Source organism: Acanthaster planci, linkage group LG10 (genome assembly GCF_054643075.1).
Source record: "Acanthaster planci isolate LZ-2023a linkage group LG10, COTS_SCS, whole genome shotgun sequence".
Lineage (NCBI taxonomy): Eukaryota > Metazoa > Echinodermata > Asteroidea > Valvatida > Acanthasteridae > Acanthaster > Acanthaster planci.
The window spans coordinates 8,534,812-8,560,545 of NC_141786.1; the positions used below are offsets into that span (position 1 = coordinate 8,534,812).

Genomic DNA, 25,734 nt, shown 5'->3' on the forward strand with positions numbered 1-25,734 from the left:
GTACAAACGAAAGAGGAACAATAGGGGGTCCACAGTTGCAGGTAAATATACACTTGCGTGCGTGTGTGTATGTTGTAGGCGTTCTTTTGTATGGTCACGATAGATGTGTATACACAGACATGTATAGACAGAGAGGACTAGATCGGCTGTGCGTTCATATCACGCAACCAATCGCTTTGTGATGGCCGTGCGCAATTTTGTAGTCCCTCCCGCGTGGACGCTCAAAATATGAACGTACACTCTATACAGCTTTAACATACATACATATGGGCTCCAGATCATGACTTAGCTGGTCATTACTGGTAATAATTTCGAACTCTGCACGGAAACTTTGCAAAACTCACTTCCACAATACAATTATTCATAGTACGCAAAGAGGAAGCTTTTATTTATGTGACGAAAATAAAAAAAAATGAGTAGCAATATCACAAAATAAGGGGGTCCTGGCGTTTCAATCCTAGCAGCACCTATTTCACAGTCAAAGAATCCTTCTCAAATTTTGCCTCTCAGAAAGATTCTGCGAGGATCAAAACGTCAGGCCCCTCCTTTTTCTGTTATTTATATTTTATGTTACTGAAGCCAGCAAGAAGTTTATAACCATTTTGTCTTACATATACACATTTTGAGTAATAATATTTAAAAAGGTAACTCTCTGGAAGATACTTTCGTGGTATTTTATTGAATTAGAAGTTGCCCGGCTACAGACCATTTTGTACCCCAAGTTTCTACTCATTCATTTCGTAAGGGGTCGGTTTGGTATTCCAGCAGCACCTGCCCAAATTACAGCATGTCCAACGCGCAGAAACCAGCTGGTAGCCAGCTGGCTTCTGAGCTCCTGGACTGGTCCCCGTCCCTACTTTAATGGGGACCAGTATCTGGCTACTGGTTGGTTTAGCTCTCGTGCATGCGGAATTCCTTGTCATGTTTATAGAGATGACGTTCACAACAATCTTTTGCCTGCGTGACAGCGAACACATCGCTCTCGGGAAAACTTCAGAAAAGGTTTTCTCCCGTCAGTACATTGATTTACTCGTTATTTATTTTACATCTCTGGACATTAAGAATAAAAATACGAGAAACATCGTCGGCAGGGCTGTCCAGGGAAGGCAAGAGTCTAAAGATAAGCCAAGATATTAAAGCGGTAACCGACCTAAAAAAACAGGTAAATACGTCCAAAAGTTTTTTTGCGTGCGGAAACCTTTCTTACATCTTGTGTTTGTCGCGTTGACTTTTCTTTCTGCGCGTTAACCTTTTACCTGCAGCACATGAGCTGCCAAGCAAAACCGCGCGTATGCAACTGCTGCCAATCTAGTCTTTTTTGAGTCAGTCCACACCGACGTTCTCAGACGGAAACTTTACATTGACTGTTATTTAAACAGAATCTTGAATGTGGTTTTTCGTTGAAGCTTTTGCACTCAATTGCCACGTGTGTCCCTTTTTCGGGGTTTGCAAAGACGGTGAAGTGGGCGAACTGAAGTCATGTGCCAGCCTCAACGGTACAGTTGCCAACCAATGCCTGAAATTTGATGGCGCATATTCTGCAGTATTTAGAGGTGGGCTTGTACTATTTGGCATTAGTTTGTTGGCTTGCTGTGAATCCTTAGTTCAATTTACAAATAAACTAGTCTGTCTTGGTTTGTCTCGTTGCGTTGCGATGCAGCACATCTCATCCCGTCAGCCTGGTCTCGTCTCGTCTCTTTACATGTTGCTGTGCCGTCTCGTACCTTTTCCTGTTAGATCCTATCGTGTCACAGCGTATCTTGTCTTGTCATGTGTTATTGAGGTTGTGCATGGCAGCCGTCTTTCCTGTAACTGCTTTTGTCGCAGAGGGATAGTACAAAGGGTCTACTCAGGTATCCCTGTGGAACAAAAGCTCTTACCGGAAAAATGGCTCCCATGCAGAACCTCTACTGTGCTTTGTTGAATTTTTTGTTGCGAGGTAATGTCAAATCACGTTATGTTGTCTGGCGGTTAGGAAGATGTTGTCACGTTTTATAAAGGTTCACCCTATCTTTGTCACGTGCGGTTAGAGTGTGTCATTCTAAGTTTTATCATGATTTGTCTCAGAGACTTTTGTTTCATTCATTTTTGTCTTGCCATGTTGCTTGTATTTCCGCAGTATTTCCCTTCATGCAATGTTGTAACGACTCGGAGTCACTGAATTCTGTGAATATCCATATTTAATTGATGCGCCTTCCCATATTTCTTGTGATGCCATTGATCCCAGGAAGAAAACCCTAATAATTATTACATTGCTGTGCACATTCACAGTCTTCCATTTTATCAGCATTTTGTTTGTCAGGCCCCAAATTTTCTTCTCTGGTGATTCATTGTGAAAATACTTTGTCATAAGGCAGTCGCTGTTTCTCAGAAATATTGTCAGTCAGTAATTCTGGATTCACAATTTGCGCAGAAAAATCTTTGCACCGAACGATGTCCTCCCCAGATGACGGCACAGCAACAGCGCCCTCAGCTGTCTATCAGCAGAAGAACCACCCTCATGGGTTCCGTAACGCCATACTTCGTTTGGAATGTTTGTTTTGTTGGTAGCGATGCGACCGTAGCGCGCCGCATTTCCTGGTTGTTCGTGTACCAGCGAAGATCAGTTGCGACCAAAGGAGCCTCCGCTGCTAAGAAAAGTGCGTCTTCTCTTGGTCCAGCTCGAGGCTAGAAATTTCAATAGCATAGATATAGAATTCTTTGCAGCTACACTTTGAATGTAAAAAAAAGGTGCCTTGAATGGCTCCCATCCACGGGTAAACCCTTGACCTGGTCTGTGCGCATGTGCAATGTCAGCCAATGAGAGGCGAGCTGGATCAACGGAGGATGCAATTTTCTCAGCAACGGAGGCTCCTTTGGTCGGAGCTGAACTTCGGTTCACGAACAACTAGGAAATGCACACGTTACGGTGACAGCGTTACCAACAAAATGAATACTCCTGATCAACATCGGTCTTTTCAACCGATGAGGGGGGTGCTTCTACTCAGGGCAGATAGAAACTGTGGCGACAAATTTGAACCCAAGTGAACTCTTAGTTGCTGTTCTATCGCAGCCATTGATGAAACCCACAGCATCACGAGTATTGCCTCTGACGTAACGTGGTGTCTCTTACCCCTAATCTTTCCAATATCCTACGGTTGAGCAACTTGAGGATTGGAGTCACCGGACCCCCCCTTGCAGGAACGGCTTAACGCCGCTCACATTATTTCCTCTAAAATAGTTGTGTCACTCCATGCATCACTCAGTTCTGTTAGGTGAATCGATAGCAACATGAAGTGCCTATAAGTATAGTTACTTCCTGACTTTTGTGAGTATTTTTGATGCTCTGTCAAAGCTGGTGTGTATAATTGCAACTTTGTTCAAAAGCTCATCAATTGTCGCCCAATGGAATTGTTGGTAAAGAAAAAACGATTTTCATTAAAAAAGACCAACATTTAACGGACGATATTTCACTCCTTTTCAGGAGCGACTGCAACCTTCCGCGGCAGCATTCGAAATTGCAATCTCCTGCCAAAGGATTCCGAGCCCCCACCCCTCCGCTGCTTGTCCACTAGTGAGAGTAGTGGTTACTTGACGCGCAACCTACAGTATGCCACTGACCTGGTGCCCTATGTCAGTAACGTGACAATCCAAGTCACGTCCGGCCATCTGTGCTTCTGCGACGCTGACGGCTGCAATGGCGTAGACTCCGTCAAGCCGTTCCTCTCGCTCCTCCTCATCTCGGGCTTGATGCATCTGTTCATGATGTAAAATAGTTTTTAGTACGCATCCAGTAAAATACTGTGTTGTCGTCGGGTGCCTTACCATTTTATAGACGTTATTAGCCTCCGTAGTTTTTGTATCCTCTTATAGTTATAGTTTAATGAAGAAAATGATCCATGCAGTCACGGTTATAAAGACTCGTGTAAGTTTTCACAGCGATCCGTAGCGCTCTCATACAAGATTATACTCATGCCTGTATCGGAAAATTCTACAGCGATTAGGTAGCAGTAGTCTGGTTCCCTGTTTTAAAATCCTATGTTCCATCGGGTAACCGACGGGAACAAGGCGTTCATTATTAGCTGGATTGCATGTGCAATTAACAACTTTATGGTTTCAAGTTGTGTAAAAATTGGCAGTAATCATTTAAAATCATGAGGTTTTTCCAGGAAAAAAATAAGGAACGTAAACAGAACTGTGACGCCTGGCACAAAGAAGTATTTGGGAAAACAGACGATGTATAGATTACAGACATTCTGAACATTAACGATAATAGAAGAAACAAAATGAGTTGGGAAAATTATGGAAGTGGAGGAAATCTTCCCATTTAGTTGATACGACAGTGACGGGCTACTGGATCTGAACATCTCTCAAAATAGTCGAACTTGGGTCTGAAAAACAAGACCGGGTCATCTGCCGTTGACTACCTTACTGTTTGATGGACATTTGTCCTTTGCACTGTGGAAACCGGGTCATCTGCCGTCGAGTACCTTACTGTTTGATGGACATTTGTCCTTTGCACTGTGGAAACCGGGTCATCTGCCGTCGACTACCTTACTGTTTGATGGACATTTGTCCTTTGCACTGTGGAAACAATAACGCATTTTTTAATTAAACACCTTCTAGATAACATTCGGACCACCAAAGTGTGCCGAAATATCACCCTGGGTTAGTTTCAGATTGTACCTCAAAATATACAATTAATCTCATGTTACATTTGTACTATAAAGGAGACGGTCAACTGTATAGTCACAATTTACAGTGCATTTTGGAAGTTCAACATAGGCCTAACAATCACTGATCAGCAAAGAGCACAAGTGGGTGGATCACTGCCGAACCATCTCTCACCATAAAGAACTTACTTCCACAGTTGTTAACGACTGTGATTATAAACCGTATCATCTATTTTTGCAATTGTTTGTGCTAATGGAAATATTTGCAAAGTATCCAGCCATTTGACTCACTGAGGTTTTGTGGGGACATTTTCTACTTCAACACAATGAGACATAACGAACCACAGGAAGTGCGTTGCTCTAGAAAGTCTTTTAAAAGAGTTTCTCCCCCAATATCTATAAACCCACTGTACTTGTATGTGTCCCAAAATGAGAACTAGAGGTTGTGTAGAGGAACATAAGCTATGTAAACCCAACAAATTATAACAGGGTAGGCGTTGACTTAAAATCATTAACAATACCAGACAAATGGGCATGAACTGTTTTGCCATTTACAATAATCACGTGTTTAAAATATGAATGCAAATTGCCTAAGAGATTGAAGCGTTTTATTCTATAATGTCTTGTCTCCTATTAAAAAGTCTCTTGTTGACAAACTGACGTTTTTATAGGCGCAGTAAAACACCGCATTGTGGATTTGCCGTGAAGAATTTGTGTGTTACTTGTGTTGTATTGTGCGTTTCGACTCACGATCAACATTGTCAACCAAAGTTTGTATCAAATCAAATTGCATTCATGTGACGCAAGCAACAGAAACTTCCACTTGGCACACACGTGTACATCCTGTCAATCTAAATTGCATTAACGCGCAGCGCACGTGAGAAGCTGGTGCCTAATTTCACCCACCGATGTACACGTAATATCTTTCTTTACGTTGTTGGAACTGGTCTAAGCTTTCTTTAGTGTATTGGGGGTATTACGCATCCTTGACTCCATGATATGGGAACCATATAGGCAACAAAGAGGGCACTGTGTGCAAACGTGTCACGTTGACCAAACGGAAGGGTCGGAAATCTCATTATACGTTGCTCTGCTTGGCTTGAAATGAGTTTGCTTCTAGTTTCTGCTGACACAACTGCAATTTCGCTACCTCAGGTTCAGTTACATGGTTTATCAAATATGCGTACCATTTATGGCATCATACTTATTAGAAACATCTCCAAATTTGGCAAGTTCAGTGAACACAAAATCTCCATACTAAAGACACAGTTGCTACACTTTGTGATTTGGAGAAGGCTTTTGCTAAGTTACGTGAGAGACTCATTGCACCATTACACTGTTTTTGGTGGATATGAAGGTCACAAAGGAACCTGTCCATTCCAGAGATGATGGTTGCTATGCAAAAGCTTGCCCCAAATGACGAGGTATTATACATGTACAGTGTCTTTAATCTAGGGAATTCAAATTGTAATGTTTACATGCAGTCAAATAACACAGTGTACCAAATTTTATTCAAATTTATCTCGAAAAAGTCTTATTACATGTATTCTCATTGAAACCAAAGGTCCTTCCAATAAGAAGCATAATTTGACCTTTTTCAAAAGAGCACCTTTTAATACAGACAGAAATAATTAAGTAACCTAGACACCTGTACATGTAAATGGACATGATCAAGCAGAAGGCCTTACGGGATTGATTCAATTTCCGTGAACAGTAAACAGGAAACTGAAATTAATGAAAGACCGACTTGGCTGATGAAACAGCTTATCCTTTCTCGTGGAGATATTGATCAGCTGAGCTTCAGGTTTGTTGAAATGTCTTGTTTTTCAGTATTTCATTATTTTTTGAAGCAAATTTAAACATTTTGTCATTAAACAGTGTGAAGTATGTTAAGTATTTTTAACAAAACTGAGTTTTATTTCTGATGATTTGCCAGTGACAGATTATCAAGAATCCAATAAAAGGAAACAACACCCGAGTACTGAGGCTTGTGTGAGTTAATATCTAAGGATTGTGCCTGTTTTCGATTTAGTATACAGCTTTATTTGACTTCCTGATGCAAGCCCAGCACTATTCAAGAACATTCATGGGAATTTGGCACAAGATTGTTGGAATGTGTCCCAAAATATTGTACAATTGTGTCATGTAATGGGAGGACGCCCTCACTTGTATCGGACCATCCAACGGTTGTTCAAACAGTGTGAAATTACATAACTAGGACATGAAATGTTATCATTTCATCACGAAGACTGTGTCAAATGATTAGCTTAACCCTTAATTGGCTACACTGGACTGATTATGTTCTTCAACTGGCATGAGAGTTAATTAACAGAAAGTAGCAGGAAGTTACGTTACTGAAGCAGCAATTTCACAAGGCTATTGCCATGAGGATGGAATTGAAATGATGTAGATTTACACAAAGAATTGATGTAAATTTGCGGTATGGCTGCCAAATTTTTGCAAGTCATCGATGAAGAAGCTGGGCAGCTTTACAACAGCTGGGCCGTTATTTGTTTGTCTGTAATTTAACGGGGTGTGTGTGTAATTTTAAAGTACCTATTTTTTTTTGTTGCGGGATGGTACTGGCGTCCAAACTGCCTGGAAATTCCCGTAAAAAACGATTAAAAAAAATTGCAACCGCTAATAAAGGCATGTGTACACACAGACAGTATACGGTGTGTTGTACATGTACACACAGACTTCATACCGATCGTTCGTTCTTTGACGAGAACGCCCTCTATTTACAATAATTATGCAACAAGCACACAGTGCGCCCGGTATACATGTATAGTTGCAATTACTGCCAAGAACGTCTTGGAACCACGGTTACCCTGCTATCACTCAGCATATATTATACATGGGGCAATATCCAGCTTGAATCAATACAAGACAGTCCATCTTGCCTTACGGTACTCCATAACAATGCAGATCCAAACAGTTTTGGAAGATCAATTTCAGTTGATCCCGTAATTTAATTTGACCAGTAGGTATTTAGCAAATGTTACAACGAGATTAAGAGAACAGCTCTATTTAAAAGCTAATGCAAGCTCTTCAGTCTCTGTTTAGAAACAAATGGAAAATAATGTTGTCATTCACTTGATTTTTAAATAAAAACATTTAGCTCATTTAACAAAATGTCCAGCAGAAGTTTCCCCGTTTGGAAAATATGCGAAAGAAATTCGTCTTTTGCGACCGTCACGACAAAAAGCCTCTCTTTTCTTGACTTTTAAATCATTAATAACTGAAGGACTTTTGGACGATTAAACTGTGTTTTTCCCATCAAGTAAACAACGTCTTTTCTTGGCTACATATACGACGTCTCAAAGGTAAAAAACACGTCGTTTCGTCGTTGGAAAATGACGTCGTTTTTAGTTGTCTGAAAAAGACGTCTTTTGGTTTGGCAAAATGAGAGGCACCAATCGTTGCGTATCTGTCAGAATACCGACGGTTTTGACGGCCGAACGCAAAGCACTCTTGTGCTATGTTAATGGTTTAGATGTTTGCATCTGAGAAAGTAAAATGCCTGAACGCATCGTCTTTGCCACGCACTAAAAAGTACATAATGGAAAGGCGCCTTGTGACACCAGTAATTGGCATGGATAAGCCGTCTTATAGACGTCATGTGGTCGTGGAAGAAAAACCCCCAGAATCAAAAACCAATGAACAAGATTTACATCTGCTCCCCCTCCCACTAAATGGTTCTGGATCCATCCACGGAAACTGTCAACACGTGTGACAGAAGTGTCAGTGAAGTGAAGGCAGAATAGCCCCGGAACCTAATGAGAAATGCTCTGAGGGCCCCTTGAAGGACACTTTATTACAAGTTTATATATAGAGCCACGATCTATTTATTCTGAAGGAAGAAACGAAAGAGAAGGTGGAAAGCAGAGCTGTTTTGACAGACCTCTATCTATTTTGCCTTTTTCATTTGTTAGCATTTAGAGGAGTTGGGAAGCACTTTGTTATGAGTTTCACTTTTGCTCTCGTTGATGTCAATGCTGGTAAGATTGCAAGTAAGAATAACCAGGCTAGGAGAATTCTTTCATTTCATTCCCAGTGCAGTTTGTACAAGAGCCTGAAGTGTACGTTCAATAATATATTTTTTTCCAAATTGGTTTCTACCAGATCTAAAGTTAGAAGCTGTATTTTCTACTTTTGAAAAAAAAACGTAAAAAAAGACATTTATGATAGGAATGAGCTTTGGAAAAACATATCTCATGAAATCGACTTGGAAAGAAAATATCTCTTGTTCAAACGATATTTTTCTCGAATTTGAATCAATGTTTCTTAAAATAAATAATTTTAACAACGATTATTTAAATGCATGTATGTATATCTCGCACAAATAAACTTTGGACAGACATGTCTTGAAAGACATTTTAAAAAAAATAGAAACCATATTTCTAAAGACACATCTCTCAAAAGTGAACTTGAAAATGCAACTTTAAATGCGAACGTTGGAAAAATACGTATCATGAGATTTTAAAAAATATTTCGCAAGACCGATTTTCTCCAAACTGAGCAGTAGATCCCTCGAAAAAGTATCTTCCAAAAAAAAACTGTTGATAAAATTATACAAATACTTCACTTCCTGCTATGTACATCCGGGCACTGGGTGGATTCCTTAATATTGTATCTGTTTACTTAATTACAAAAGCATGTCAGCCGTGGTTTGAGCTTAGGTTCTTCTCTTTCATGCCAGATAGCGTAACATTTGTGCAGCGAGTGTTCACAAGTGCATTTCTTATCCTCAATATTCTCCAAGCATTGGACGAATTAGCTACAGAGGGACCAGTGGCGTAAAGTAATTTGAGCCCCGAAATTGGGGAGGGGAGGGGCACGGGGAAAGGTGGGGAATGACTTGCCCAGCCGTGAGAATTGAAAAGTGGGCGCGGGGACGATACCATATAACTCTATGCAGAGGTTGATGTTCATGATATTGATGTATATACGTAATATGTATTCATAATGGCAAATTTTTAGCTTAAAAAGCTTTCTCTTTTTGAGTGTTAATGAGTGCTTTTTAGTCATTGGATGTCAAATGATTATTTACAATCCGTTTTAATTTGCTTGCTTACCAACAAAAAAAAAAAAAAAAAGGTTGAGGGGTGATTCAACAGCCAATCCCCAACCTTAAAAAGTGCCAGGATGTATACTGCTGTTCCCATGGGATTTACGCAAATGAGCGTGACAACATTGTAACGAATATGATAGTCAAAACCATGTCAAAGACCGGCTGAAATACAGACCTTATGGCTAACTCCATGGACAAATGCCGCACAAGAGACCTACGCGACCACAGAATCTCATTTGGAGGAAGTAGGAAGAATTAAAGATCATTATGAGGTGTTGGATTATAAGGTGTGCACAGTACATTCAGCGAAGTTTAGTTTATTCCCAAGTACAAATAGCGAAGGGAAAGCGAAAGCAGGCTTTTTAAATTAAACACTGCTCTCTGTTATTCTGCGTTTTGTAAAACAATAGTTCCATTACAAATTTTACTTCAGTAAATTTCACTTTCACGTTTGTTTTCAGGCTTCTTTGCACAGGTCATGATAGTCTGTTTGTCTTTCATGTTTGGAAAAGGATGAGCGAGGTAACGATAATAAAGGCTTGTCTTGCAAGCTAGACAATAGCTGAAGCTATTTCGCATGCCCTTTGACATGGATGTATTAAAGTCCAACTGATTAAAAGATTTACCTATTATTATGACAAGCGGGGATGCTCAGTCATTCATGACTACAGCGGTGCAAAATATCATTGAAGAGCTAACCAATCACGTCTGCAAACGCAGCCTTTGGGAGAGTATTGGTCTTTTCATTTCAATCTCCATTTGTTTTAGTTGAAAAAAATGCTTTTTGTAATACTATTATGATAAACGTTCTCTACGATTTCAATAAGAAAAGTATAACAAAATGATTATTCTGTTCACAGGTAGAAGAAAGTGTAAAAGTCGAAAACTGCATGTTACAAGACGTGATACCTGCTTTTCAACTACACGTATCCTGATAGCAGAAAAACAGATGATCACGTTTTGTCCTCTGTGGGGTAAATTCAAATTTAATAAGATATCATAATAAAATGAACTCACAGTCACAGGAGAAGTCTCCTTACCAGCAACATAGAAATATGATATGCTCTATTCCCAAGCCTCTCACAAGTAACAACATTTTTGAGCTTACAATATTTATAATCGGTCAAAATTCAAAATTGAAAGGGTAGGATAAAACGTGAATACCCTCAACAACTCAGTCTCAAGGTACTGCTTTCTAGAATGATGATCGTTGCACTTGCTTTTTTGCTTACTCATTATTGTGTCGTAGGAAAAAAAAACCCAGAAACCTTGCGACGTCACACCGCCCCAGAAGTCCCAAGGAACCCAAAACTTGTTCATTTCTCGCGACCAGGGTACCTTTAACCTTTCCTTGGACCAAAACCACTAAACCTTAGACCAACGAAAGATATGCCACTAGTGACTACGGTCAGCAAGACAGTCAAGCATAGACATGTCCAAGTCAACTCAGAAGTAAAATACATCTTGATTTATTAGCTAAAAAGGAATTTTGTGACGTGTAGCACAGGGTTGTGTACTTTCCAGGGAGGGGAATGGCTATTTGAGCATTTATGGGCCTGGTGTGCAATGACTGTGACCCAGCACATTGAATTGAACATCAGTAACGATGGATATGAGCGCACAATAAACGGCCATAAAAATGTTTCAATGAAACACGGTTTATGGAGGCCACTATATGCGAGCGGTTACTTGACCTCAGCCTCATAAACCACCCTCAAAAAGCCCTTAGAAAAATAACTCACCTCTGTCACTTTCTCTGATTCACTGACTCCAAACGCGGGAACAATGTTTCAAATTAAAATGGAGATAACCACTCTTCTGAATGTTTTATTGCGAAAGATATCGAGTTTTGAATGCACGTATTACCTTGAACACATCGTGATCCTATCGCTCGGTAATGTTTTAACGTTAAGAGTATCTGTCCATGGTACAGGTCATGTTTTGTCTTCTTTTTATAAGCTAAAAAGGACACCCTGTCAGGACACAATATCATGCAGCAGCTTCCGCAGAGCAGATTTAGCAGCCCTTAAAACGTATACAAATACTCCAAGTATTGGACAGGCGCCCAATTCAGTGACAGTAGTCTTTGGTCACTCACCTCGTCGAGTTAAATTGTCAACAAATACTAAGTTGCCGCGGCGAGATAGAAATTCCAGTAATTGTATTTGCTTGACCATATATGTTCAGTAAGAATATCTCTACTTCACTTTCGACCACGACTATACATTCAGGCTTCTTACAAAAGGTGTACACTCGCTCGTTGTAGTCGTTGGTTTTCACAGCGTTAACGCGCGCTGCTTCGTAAGTCAAATTGAAAGATGGGGATTCGTTTTTGAAATACAAAATCACCCCCCCAACACACAGGGACTCGAGTTTTTCAAACGCAGCTGCATTAGGCAAACTAAGCCTTGTGCTGAGATGTCATCTAAGTCTCGTCCTTCAAACAACCAAAGGCAAACTATAAACGCTGTTTACAACCGCTTCGAAGGTTGAAAACCTCCCCGAAGGGGTTGCTCAAAAACCTTATAAGTTGGCCTTTCCCTGTGTGACTTCGCGTAGGTGAGTTAGTTCTCAGTTATAAATACTAGTAGCTCGAAATGCGTGCATGGTGAGGTCCCAGACATGAAACGTGATCCCACTTCACTTGCAAAATGTGTGCACGTCACTCCAGTGTTGGTTTTTGATTGGCTAGTCATTAGTTTACGCCCAGGAGTTCCCGAGCACCGAAAGCCTTTGGACCAGATGCGCTCACTGTTCCGTCTTGACGACTGGTTGACTGCATATTACGTTCCGGCCCTTTCGAAGCTTACGCTGATATTTACCTTGCAACATGGGTAAGAACCTTTTAAATTACTAAAGGGTGAATCTAGAGCCCTATCTTCGTGAGCCATTTTTTTAATATACCTTTACGTCCTTTCTGAAGGGTACGGCTATAACTTTGGGATATGCGCTTCCATAAACAATTAATGGAAAAGGAAACAATTACCTAATTTATCGTTTCTCTTGTTACCATTATTATTTCTCTCGTTATTTTTCACAGAAAAATATGGCTTGAGGCAAATGTCATTTTGAATCTGAATGCAATCATCATTTGAAATTGAATGCAAACAGGAAGCGTATGGTACCTTATCAGCGTCTGCTTGGTTTGAGGGCATATGTACATTTTCGTCCAAAATGTTTTATGGTATGACTGAGATTTTACTTGCAAGCAAGGTACGCTCTACTAACACAGATTAATACGACGATGCACTGACGCAGCGCATTGCTTAACTTTCTGTCCATGCAGCAACCGACTGAGATACTCTTTGTTTCGATTAAATTGAGGATCTTCAGGTGAGACAAATACAATAAAAAATTCACGACAAAATAATAACTGCTGCTAGGAGTCCTTTAGGTAATAACGTCATGACTAACATCGATCACAGCAGTCAATATTGATTATTAAATAATATACGAATTAAAAAAAATCCTCTCCCGCGTAATTGTGAGATCAAAATCAACAAATAGAAAATATTGATTCGACTGTGTTATAAGATGTCAATCGATGATTAAAAAGTGACAATTTGGTGGAAACAAACGAAAGAATGGTGGCATTGAGCAGAGCAAACAGAAACCTGTGATGTAGAAGGTCTCCGTAAACGTATGGTAACATGAAGTCCTTTGTACTTAAACTTGACATATCCATGCTATTGTAGCGGCAGCGCTTGCGCGCCCGCTGGGGGCGGACCCTGACGATCCGGAGGGGGGAGACTGGTCTCCCGGTAAGGGATGGATTGGATCAGCTTGTAACACAGGTCGTCAAATAATCACCTCCAATTTATTCGTCAATGGAAAGAAAACCCTATAAATTAATACAAAAGCACGAACCCTAATTAATTACATAAGTGCTTTAGTTGATTCATGGACAATAATTAAACAACAATGACATCAAATGCAATGGTATTCTGCAATGGCACGAGTGCGTACTGCTTATACATAGCACACATAATACATAGAAGCGAATATGCTATTTAAGCTAACAGCACAACCCAAATTTCTATTCACGGTGGCTTTGGGGCTTTATGCAAATGCACTGACCACGTGACGGTACAGCGCGAAGACGATGTACATGTCGAACGTTTATAAGTGACCATAAATGGCAACGTATAATGGATGAAATTACAAAATACCGGCGCTAGGATATGCCAAATACCCCCCCCAAACCCCGACTCACCCAGACACCACGGGTTGCGAGACCTACAGTGGTCTGCAGGGCCCAGCAACTCCAAGGGAACAGGCTGAAAACTGTCCGAAATGGTCCCGAAATGTTGCGCTGTCTCCACCGAGATGGCCACGGAAAGAAAAAAGGACTAGACGTGGTCGAAGGGTCGGTAACGCACACTGGGCAGACCGGCATATCCAAGCGCGGTATAAATAGTAAAAATGTTGACAATGCCCGTAATTACAATAAAAATGAATCCAAGCGTTTTAAAACAGATAATGAAGTCAGCGGAAGGTATTCCGGCTACATCTTATGTTATCATGATAGAAATTAAATGGAGCTAATTCCAATAGAGGCGCAAGGCCACGTCAACGTGAAGGGTGAGGGGACCCTCTCAGTTGCTATGCAACAACGTAAACATTGAAAGGATCTTAAAGGCGTATACCATGTGCATGTAGATTATACATGATAAATATACGGGCAACTCCCCACAAGTTCCCTACTTTGACACCATACGCCCCAGGATGGTGATGTTAACAGCATAACGCCGGGAATAACCTCACATAATATATCACTGATGTAAGATAAAGTTTGGAGACATAATACCGAAATGGGATTCCCCTATCCAGGGCAAACTTGTCTAAAATGATTTATCCTCAAAAGACACTCATTGGTGATCACTTAACGGCTGTCAATCACTTTTTTTTAAGTACAAAAGTATAAAACATGTTAACAACATCCGATAAAAGTGATGCAAAAGAATGCGTGATCATCGGTGAGGCACAGCCTGTCTCTTTTTCAAGAGTGGACACCTTTGATCTTCTTCGATATAGCCTAGCTAAAATCGTAGTTGCAAGGGAAAAATATATGTATTAGTTCTACAAATTAGTGAAAGCCATAGCGAACAATGGCTGCTCGGAGACCCTTGCAATACTTGTTCATACCCTCTATATTGAGGTGACAACCATCACTCAAATACTTAGGGTAGTTCACACGCTTCTGCGTGAACAGATACACGTTCTGACGTTCCGACTTAGGTCTCCTACCGAAGAGTGAGTTGAACCTTCTCGTTCTATGATTGAAAGTCGTCACCGCGACCTGTCCAGATCTAGTGATTTTAGATCGTTGTATTATAGATAGGAATACCACCTTTCGGGGTGATATCCCTCTACTTTCCAACACATCTAGGAACTCAAAACTCTTCCCAACTAGAACCTCTGGCGTAATTTCAGGGAGACAGAGATCATTTGTACCAATATCAAGTACCAAAACGTCAATGAATTCAAAAACCGCATCTTTTGGCAGTAATAATCAACATGATTAAATAGACGGTCATAACTCAAACCTGGATGGCCCTCGACAGTCAAGTTAATTTCTGGAGCAAGCCCAAGTAATTCTTCCACGGACTGGTGTTCCTGACGGGCCATCCTATCAAGTCTTTTCACAAAAGAGTGCCCGAACAAATATACATTGAGCGGTTCAGACATTGCAAAGCCGTCGAAAAACAAACGAGGGCAAAATAACAAAGTAACAAGGGTACTTCGGAACTTAGTCTAACTCTAAACTACATGTACCAATATATTACATGTATAACAAACTGAATGCAAAAATATACGTACAGGCAAAATACATGTACTTTGGGCATACAATGTGCCCCACCTAGATCAAATTACATAATGTACATGATCGAAACAGCACAAGCCCACTACAGCTCGACCAAGCTGACAAGCATGAATAAGGAGGTGGCAAAATGCCACTGTCCTGCTACACACAGGCGACCCCTCCTCTCAGCTTGCTAGAAGGCTTTGCAATGAAACTACAGGAACTAATTTAGGTGACTCCAGTAGGCAGGGTGCTGGATTGGCATTTCTGCCTCAGACGTTCAGAACGTCGCGGTCCAGTCGTTTCTTTGGGCTGGGGAACAGCTTCTTGCCCAGGGTCCCAGCGGCGATTCCAAAGACCCCACACAACTCCAAGGGCCTCATCTTGTTTCTGCATTGTCGCCAGGTCAGAGTGGGAATATGATGGGAACACCGAAGGTGTCACCAAGGGAGCGTCATCATCAGATGCGCTCACACCTCCTGCACAATCGGAATGGCCTGCTGAGGCAGGCCTCAGCTCTACGGGGACAGAGGTACTTTCCGCTGAAGTTTGAAACACACACGCCGCCCCAACATCAGTCACCTCAGGGGGGTTCCGACTGAGTGCATCAGCACATTTATTACTTCGACCTGATCGATATCTTATCTCTAAGTCGAACGGGGCCAACTGAGCAGCCCAACGCTGCTCAGTTGCACCTAGTTTGGCTGTCTGCAAGTGGGCAACAGGACTGTTATCAGTCAAAACCAGTGTATGCCTACCCCAAAGATACTCTCTGAATTTCTCTGACACAGCCCACTTTAGGGCAAGAAGCTCTAGCTTAAAGCTAGAGAGGTCGGAATAATTTCTTTCCGCTCCCCTGAGCCCTCTGCTGGCATATGCTACGGGGTGAAGACAACCCGAATCGTCGCGTTGGGATAGACATGCCCCGAGTCCCTTAAGGGACGCGTCAACTTCAAGCACAAAGTCCCTGTCAAACTGAGGGTAGGCCAAAACTGGTGTACTGCAAAGCGCGCTCTTCAAGGTCTGAAAGGCTTCATCAGCTTCCTCTGACCAAGGCAGGGTCCCCCTAGAGTTCCCTACTTTTTCTGGGGCCTTGCCACTCAGTGCATGCAGGGGTGCTGCAATTTTTGCAAACCCCTGCACATAGCGCCTATAGTAGGACGCTAGTCCCAGAAATGAACGAAGCTGATCAAGGTTAGTTGGAGTCGGCCAGTCTCTGACTCTCTCGATCTTGGTAGGATCTACAGCAATACCCTGGTCACTGACAATGTGACCAAGGTGGGTAACGGATGTGCGGAACAACTGACATTTAGTGCCTTTTAACTTCAGGCCATGGGTCTCAAGCCTACTGAACACTTTGTCCAACCTCCTTAAATGTTCCTCGAAAGTATCCGAGAAGACGAGCAAATCATCCAAGTACAATACACATTCTGAAAGGTTCATGTCGCCAAAGATCAGCTCCATGATCCTTTGAAAAGTACTTGGACTGTTGCAGAGCCCCTGGGGAAGACGAAGGAATTCGTACAACCCCCAAGGCACTCTAAACGCAGTCTTGGCTACCGAGTCAGGATGCATGGCTACTTGAAAGTAGCCATGCGCTAGGTCGAGAGAAGAGAACAGCTTGGCCCCTCCGAGTGATTCTAGGGTCTCATCGATCCTAGGTAGCGGAAAAGCGTCTCTATGCGTTTTAGCATTAAGACACCTATAGTCGACGCACAGTCGCAACTGTCCATCTCTTTTCCTAACCAGCACTATTGGGCTAGCATACGGACTCGCTGATCGCCGGATTATCTTACGGTCAAGCAGATCCTGCAACAATTTCTTCACCTCTGATATCTGACTTGGTATTACTCGGCGGTAAGGCAAGTTAATCAGCCTTTCATCTGAAAGGTGAATCTCATGCGGGATCAAATCACAGTAGCCGAGATCAAATTGACCCTTCGAGAAAACATTCTGGTGCTTCCGAATCAACTCGGCCGCTGACAGTGCATCTGTGGCATTTAGACTCCTAAGACTAATACCAGGAGGCAACAAGAATTCTGTACCATCATGGAACACAAACAACTCCCCTTGCTGATCACAAGAACCCTGCACACCACCATGCCCAGGGGATTCCGAACTCACCGGCCCAGAACTTTCAGCATCAACATCCGTCACGTCTGGCACACCTGCCACAACATTGTGCACGGACACATGGAAGCAGTTATCAACAGAATCAACCACAACCTGCTCTGTCAAACAAGCATCACTCACAGTACCTATTTTAGTGGAAGGTGGAACTACCAATGGATTGGGGCTTGTATTCGCGACCAACAATGACAAATGAGGTCCATCCACCTGCTGCAGACCCTCAACAATGTGGCACGCACCCTCTAGATCACGTACTCCACAATGAATTTCATCCAATGATGAACTAATTGGGTAAGGTTGGACTAACATAAGTCTACCTTGCGGGTCGACTACTGACCCACCTAGTACACAGTGAATTTCTCTCACGGTCCGTGGTTGGATTGTCTCTTCACCACGTGTCAAGACATCAAAAATGGTGGTCACAGGTTCCCTTACCCCTCCATCTGCACCAGCAGACGTCATGGATCGGAACCAACGAATGGCCAAATCCCAGTCCGAGTTTGGCCGACAGACCTCCAGAAACTTTGCATTGGATGCGACCTTCCTAAGAATGTTACACCCCAGCAAAACTGGGTATTTACTACTCTTGTCCCCAGGATCGGGACAGAGTTTACTACTAGAGACTACAAAACTGGCACAGAACCTCTGGCCTAAAATCTCAACTTGTGTCTCCAAGTAACCCTCAAGTGGTATTTCGAGGTGATTCGCACCCATCAATTTGAAGAACCCACCCACATCATCCAACCCCCCAACTACCTTAGCCAAATGGCCATGGTAGAACTGTGATGATATCATCGAAGTCTCGGCTCCAGTGTCCAAAATACACCTTGCCGGAACTCCATTGATCAAAATCACAGCAGTAGGACTGCTGGCAAAAAGCTTACGCCTGTCAGCTTCTACACAAACCCTACTTGTATCAGAAGTAATGGGACTGAATGTGGGCTCTTCATTAATACTTTCCTCCGACGTCTCGCCCTCTACGACGGAGGCGACATGTTTTCCTGAACATGTCTGTCAGATGCTTTTGCCTGGCTACCAGTTTGCTCTTTCTCTGCGCTAGCCTTCAAGTCGTACTCTTTCTTGAAGCACTTTTCAACTGAATGCCCGCTCTTCTTACAATAAGTACACTGCACAGGGGTTTTCCGATTCTTCGGAATTTGTTTCTGGTTTGCTTGGTCAGCAGTACTCTGACAAGCAATTGTGTTTGTCAACTTCTGTATCTGCTTTAAGGTTTCCGCTTGCTGTTGCGTGAGGCGCTCCACTGCTTCGCGCAGATGCTTCTGGCCCTCGATCAATGCAGTAAGTAACTCGTGATCGCCCCCTATACGCGCAGTCTTCGAAGAAGAGGTCACGGCATCCACATGCGGAGCCGCACCATTCATGTCAGGCACAGAACATGTCGGTGGGCATGTTCTTGCTGGTTCACCATCAACATCGCGCAAGATGTTCAAAGCAAGCTCCCTAAACTTGTAGAAAGGGAGCTCAGGGTTCTCATGTATAAGTCGACGAAGCTCGCGCTTCGTTAACACATCACGCGCACCACGCGTGAGTTGTTCCTTAAGAGCACTTTGTTTGAGTTTACCCAGTGCCTCTTTCTCACTTCGGTCTGTGGAAGCCGCTTCCATGCGGTCATATAGTCGCATGAGTACCCTACTATAGTCCTCCAGGCTCTCTCCCTCTAGTTGATTTCGGGAGTAAAATGTGCAGTTCAGTGACTGCACTGTCTCCTTGGTGCCAAATCTAGACCTAAGAAGAGCCCGAAGTTTGCTAAACTGGTCTTTCTCGGTCTTTGGACAGCAGCGAACTTCTTCTTTTGCGTCACCACCGAGGTGATCTATTGCTACCAACAACTTCTCGTCCTCAGACAAGCCCAATTGACGGGAATAAGTTTCAAGATCGTCAAGCCACTCAGTCAGGGTCGGGTCCCCAGATTTCCTTGGGCGCCCGTTAAATTTCGAGAGCTTAACCGTCAAGGCCCTCTGGTATTTGAGCCCTTTAAAAGCATTGGCCAGAGTTTCTGCCAATGCCTGGTTCGACCTTGTTATTACATCAGCCAAACCCTCAGGTGTCGCCATGGTTCTAGTCTGAAGTCAACTAAAGTCAAAACGTCAGAGTGACAAACAAACCACGTACGGGCCACCAAAAACAACAAGAGAGGCAAAACCTCTTAAAATGCAATCACCAACAGAGCTACGTACTAATACAAGCACTATGGTATCAAAATACATGTGCTGACAAACTGCTGGGCACCCCGGGCAGTTACAAGAAAAATGAGATATACAAGTACTCCAATAAACATGTAACATGTAACAAAAATGACATTTAAATCAGGAAATTGCCTTAAGAACACGCATAGGATTAAAAAAAAAAGGCAGGCACTCACATGTGATTACCTTTACAGTAGAAAGTGCATTTAAGCAAAAAGGTGTTATTACACAATAATAATAACAAACTATAACCACAGCGTGTCTTAACAAAAAGCAGTCTCGTCCCTCATCACACGACGGTATCTGGGGTACAGTAACATCAAGCTCCACATTCATCCAATCCTGTCTACGACGCCAAGAACTTGTAGCGGCAGCGCTTGCGCGCCCGCTGGGGGCGGACCCTGACGATCCGGAGGGGGGAGACTGGTCTCCCGGTAAGGGATGGATTGGATCAGCTTGTAACACAGGTCGTCAAATAATCACCTCCAATTTATTCGTCAATGGAAAGAAAACCCTATAAATTAATACAAAAGCACGAACCCTAATTAATTACATAAGTGCTTTAGTTGATTCATGGACAATAATTAAACAACAATGACATCAAATGCAATGGTATTCTGCAATGGCACGAGTGCGTACTGCTTATACATAGCACACATAATACATAGAAGCGAATATGCTATTTAAGCTAACAGCACAACCCAAATTTCTATTCACGGTGGCTTTGGGGCTTTATGCAAATGCACTGACCACGTGACGGTACAGCGCGAAGACGATGTACATGTCGAACGTTTATAAGTGACCATAAATGGCAACGTATAATGGATGAAATTACAAAATACCGGCGCTAGGATATGCCAAATACCCCCCAAACCCCGACTCACCCAGACACCACGGGTTGCGAGACCTACAGTGGTCTGCAGGGCCCAGCAACTCCAAGGGAACAGGCTGAAAACTGTCCGAAATGGTCCCGAAATGTTGCGCTGTCTCCACCGAGATGGCCACGGAAAGAAAAAAGGACTAGACGTGGTCGAAGGGTCGGTAACGCACACTGGGCAGACCGGCATATCCAAGCGCGGTATAAATAGTAAAAATGTTGACAATGCCCGTAATTACAATAAAAATGAATCCAAGCGTTTTAAAACAGATAATGAAGTCAGCGGAAGGTATTCCGGCTACATCTTATGTTATCATGATAGAAATTAAATGGAGCTAATTCCAATAGAGGCGCAAGGCCACGTCAACGTGAAGGGTGAGGGGACCCTCTCAGTTGCTATGCAACAACGTAAACATTGAAAGGATCTTAAAGGCGTATACCATGTGCATGTAGATTATACATGATAAATATACGGGCAACTCCCCACACTATTGACCATTGCTTATTGTGCTCTGCTGTCGACTGTTTCACAGTCCTTATCCACAAGATTTGATTAAAACAAAACATGCAAATAAACTAATCAAACCCCAAACCTTCCCTGCACTTGCGAAAATCACGCTGGAGACTTTATATGGTGTATCTTGTAGCAATAAGATTTTGCAAATTTCTCATTTTAAGCTTGAGGTTCGAACAAAAGCTTACAATCCCTAAAGCTATTGTCGGCTGAATTGAGGTGGTTAGTCTTGTATATACCGACTGATATCTTCTGTCTCTCAGACTTGTCAAAGTTGCTTCCCTAATTAAAAAAAAAAAACCTTCGTTAGATAAACAAACGGGTAGTTGCACTCTACATACACCACTGATATTGACGAGGAGATTTGACCTATTTCTCTTTTTTTTGCAGAAGGGAAACTTCTGTTCGTTCTTCTGGTGGTTGCTTCAGTTTCTGGAGGTCTGTTCTCTATTTTATTTCTTTAATCTAATACTAAATTAATCCATGATTGATTTGTGGATGGACCACTACACGCCCCGTAAACATGTGTGTGTGTGGGGGGGGGTCAAAATCTATATTTGGTTTGGCACGTCACGTAGACTGCATTTTTGGCCCAAAGACGTCAAGCTGTTGGTGACCCAACCGTCATTGTTGCTATCAGGGAAAGTTGCAGAAGTTTCTCATGTTTGTATTTGTGTGTTACAGATAATACATTATTAATCTGCAGTGAATGCGATCTCAAGAAACATTCATTAAGCAGAGTGCAAGAGGACGGTGCATTAATGATGCGCTCAGGTGAATCACAACCACGAGATTCCATAGCTCACCACTTTTAGTTCTTGAGAATATCTGCGTGTAGACAATACCCACTCGTTCACAACCTGTGCAAAAGGCAATATTCTTTGAAAAAAAAATTACGAAAGAATGTTTTTCATCTTTCAGTATACATAAGGCTTTTTGATATTCAAGATATGGTAAAATCAAAGATGTCGGGGCCACGAGTAAGGCTTTTGATACTTTTCTCTCCCCACATCATGTTTAATAAGCCAGAAGCCACATTTACTTTTGTATTTGCACCCCCTACACACATACACCAAAAGATGCATTCGCCGCTGCATGAGAGTCAGAGGCTGGAAATCGTATGACAATGGGGGCGCTATTAATTAATGATCTGTCGCATTAGTAATTCACAGTTTCACTTTGTATTAAATGTAGCTATATTCATAACAAACTATCATGTAAAAAACCCGAATAAGGATTGCTACTAGCATCAAAAGCATAAGTTGAAATTCTTTCAATCAGGATGCTCCCGACGAGTTTTGTTTTCAGTTTGAAAACAAAACTCGCCGGGAGCATCCAATGAAAGCTTGTTTCAATGACGTCACACTACGGCTCTGCACTTGTTTCATTGTCTCGGGGCCATAATTATTATAGAATAAAAAAAACTAGATCGACAGTGCGTGTTTACGCAAGGTCTTGTCGGGAGGGTCACGTGCTGGATGGCAGTGGTAATTCGCTGAGAATGACCACCGAGGAAACATCAGATGGCACATAGTTGCCAGGCTTCAAAATCATACCTACGTCTTTACTGAATAATAACTAAGCTCAGTGGGCCGATGCATAATGCAAGCACAAACAGTTTTATTCGCTGCAAACATTTGCAATGGGTCCGCAACCAGATAGCCCGTTACGGCCGCAAGTATTAAACTCTTGGGCGCGTATTTTGACATCATCAAATCGCTAAATATTGTTTGCCGCCCATAGGCTTATTTTTATTTTTACTCTGAGCTTTCTCGCGGTGGAACTGAACTCCCCAAATAACGATTTTTTAATGTATAAATGTGAGGAGGTGCTACTACTCAGTCAGTATATGGGAATCAATTATCAATTGTCTGTTTAATAACCTTTTCGGGTTAAAGCAATGTGACTCGCCCTTAACCTAAGTTGATAGTAAAGGTGGACGGTGACAAAAGTAACAAGTGAAAAGTTCAGATTTTCTATAAGAGTTGAGGTCACAGTTAAGGGTGCACTCAAGGCGAGTGATTATTATTTTTTGGTCATATCGTGAGTTTACAATACATTTGCTGATAGCCGTGTGTTGACACAATGGGAAAAACACTCTTCGCGCCAGCCTTAATTACGGACTCCTGAAATAGCATTGCATTGTAATAAATGAAAGGACGATACAATATCAATGCAGTTCTTCCTTTGTGTCCCATTTAAACCCGTTTTCTTGTTTTGGACATTGTAAATGCATCTTGATATCTATATTAAGTAAGTTTAGTTTAGTTTAAGCTTAGTATTAAGTAAGTAAGTTGCATATTTTTAAGCAAAAGTGTAATTTCATTTGAGGCAGAAACCTTAGTTTTGAAAGTATTTCTGAACTTGTCAAAAATAGGAATATTTTTCCGCTGTAATAGTTTACTTAGGATAATCATTGTTTTAGTTTATGTTGTTGCTGTGAGAAAAGTTTTCTTTAAAAAAGAAAAGTTTTGGTATGACGTATGACACCCCCTAAACGAACAGTGTCCATCCTTAATGGCATAACAGCAAACAATTGAAAGGGCAGGAAAAACCTATTTACCGTTTCATATTTTGTTTTACTTCAGGACTTGCCATCGACTGTTACGTCTGTGAAGCGGGTGGTTTCTGTCAAGAGGGCGAGACAGGAGAGATCCAGACATGCCCAGTCGTCGATGGTTTGGTGACGGTGACGTGCATGAATTTTTCCGGCACTATTGTAGGTTTGTCACCCATGCAAATGCTACAATGTCAATTCGAACCGAGGAACGTGGCTCCCAATTCACCGTTCATACCGTCAGGACTAAGAAACCCTTTTTCGATCTGAGGATAGTGAAGTTGCTTAATAACACAAAATGAAAGTTCTAGTTAGTCAAAGACGTAAATTGAATACAGGTTTGCCCCTCCCGTTTTGAGTTAGAGCATTAATGTTTTTGTCAATTTGTTTTGTTTTGATTTCAGACAATGGAGTCACATTCGAGGGTATCATTCGCAATTGCAACCCATCACTGGAGGATATCGGAGTCGGCTGCGTTTCGGATGACTTTGCCGTTCCGTTGAGGGGCTATAATTACCTTGATTCGGTAACTGGTGTTCCCACCGCTCCTCAATCTGAGGTTGTCATCCTTGGCGATTTGTGCATCTGTGACAGTGACGGCTGCAACGGCAAAAACATCAGCAAAGACCACGGGACCGGCGGTAAAGGCGGAGGTAACGGCAGCGGTGATGACGGAGTCTCCGTCAAGCCGTTATTGTGGCTGGTCTCCGTAGCGTGCTCAATGCACATGCTGATGATGTAATCGCGTGTGAGGTCGTTTAGTCAGGATTACACAAAGCTACCACAGCACACCTTAAGTTTCAAGTTGTCTAAATACTAAGAGATAGTGAAATGCAACTCAAGGGTTCATTAGATTGCAACATTCCAGCTGTCACTGAGTTCACTAATCATTTTGTCAGATTTTGTAGTGTGCCACATTTTTGAATCATCGAACCAGTTGCCATCCTGCTACAGCAGTTACCTGTGTAATTTGACCCACTCCATCCCAAGTCAAACACCTTACCATTTCGGTCGAACTCAGTTACTTAAACTTGCTGCGAACCTGTTTCATCACAGGTTACTTTGCAAACTTGTAGCGGATCAGTCAGCACAACCACTTTATTGACATCAGCCTGGAAAATAGAAGCATTTAATTACAATAAATGTTGCAATCGGTCAGTTATAACATAAAGTGGAATGATTCCAAGGAATAGGTAATGTCTGAAATGATCTGTAAACATCGTGCAGGATTGTTACTTTCATAACAAAGGTGGTTTTTATTACCAGCCCAGTACACTGTAAAACCAAACGTGAATGTTTTAACGTCTTTAATAAAACGTCATCCTGGTAACATTTTTAATGAGCGTGTTGTGGTGTTAATATTCTAAAGCTGAATACGTGTACGTGGTTTTTAAAAAACAAATACATGTTGATGTGTTAATAAATGTCATCAAAATGACACATTGTGTGTTAATAACAAGACACAAAAACACGTTTATCGGGTGGTAACGCCGAAACACGTTTATTTCCAACATGCTGTTTACTTTTCAATGGAAACGTGTTTACAGTTAACGCAAAGACGCGTTTATGATGGGCGTTGGTTTTTGCAATGTAGGTGAGCTTTTTCAAGGCAAACAATAGAAATCACAAGTGCCCTTTTCATGGACAGTTTTCAGGTTGTCAAACTTACGTTCTGCACATTTCGTTCTCCTTTTGCCATCAAGGGATTAAATCCGTCATACACTGAGGTTGAAGAACTTCGTCGAGTTCAGCATGAGACGCGTAAATACAAACCATTCCTTTGCCTTTCAAGGGGATGAGAAAGTGGAGGTGTAGAAAAAAAAGTAGATTTGGCTCAAATACAAAACAATATCATTTCACGTATATTGCAAGACATTCCTGTAACCCCATAGTTATATCTCAATATCTGCCAATTAGCCA

The 25,734-nt window shown here is 42.0% G+C and overlaps 2 protein-coding genes across 2 annotated transcripts; both read left to right on the plus strand.

Moving 5' to 3' along the window:
* The first annotated feature begins 1,353 nt into the window (after window positions 1-1,353).
* LOC147797734 (uncharacterized) lies at window positions 1,354-6,625 on the plus strand. Its single transcript, XM_087142875.1, has 2 exons — window positions 1,354-1,553; window positions 3,464-6,625. Exons 1-2 carry the CDS (start codon window positions 1,388-1,390, stop codon window positions 3,748-3,750), a joined length of 453 nt encoding a protein of 150 aa, XP_086999001.1. The 5' UTR covers window positions 1,354-1,387; the 3' UTR covers window positions 3,751-6,625.
* A 5,791-nt stretch (window positions 6,626-12,416) lies between these two features.
* On the plus strand, window positions 12,417-25,153 carry LOC147797735 (uncharacterized). The gene is made up of 4 exons (XM_087142929.1): window positions 12,417-12,560; window positions 21,648-21,695; window positions 23,846-23,980; window positions 24,219-25,153. Exons 1-4 carry the CDS (start codon window positions 12,557-12,559, stop codon window positions 24,554-24,556), a joined length of 525 nt encoding a protein of 174 aa, XP_086999055.1. The 5' UTR covers window positions 12,417-12,556; the 3' UTR covers window positions 24,557-25,153.
* Window positions 25,154-25,734: the final 581 nt, after the last annotated feature.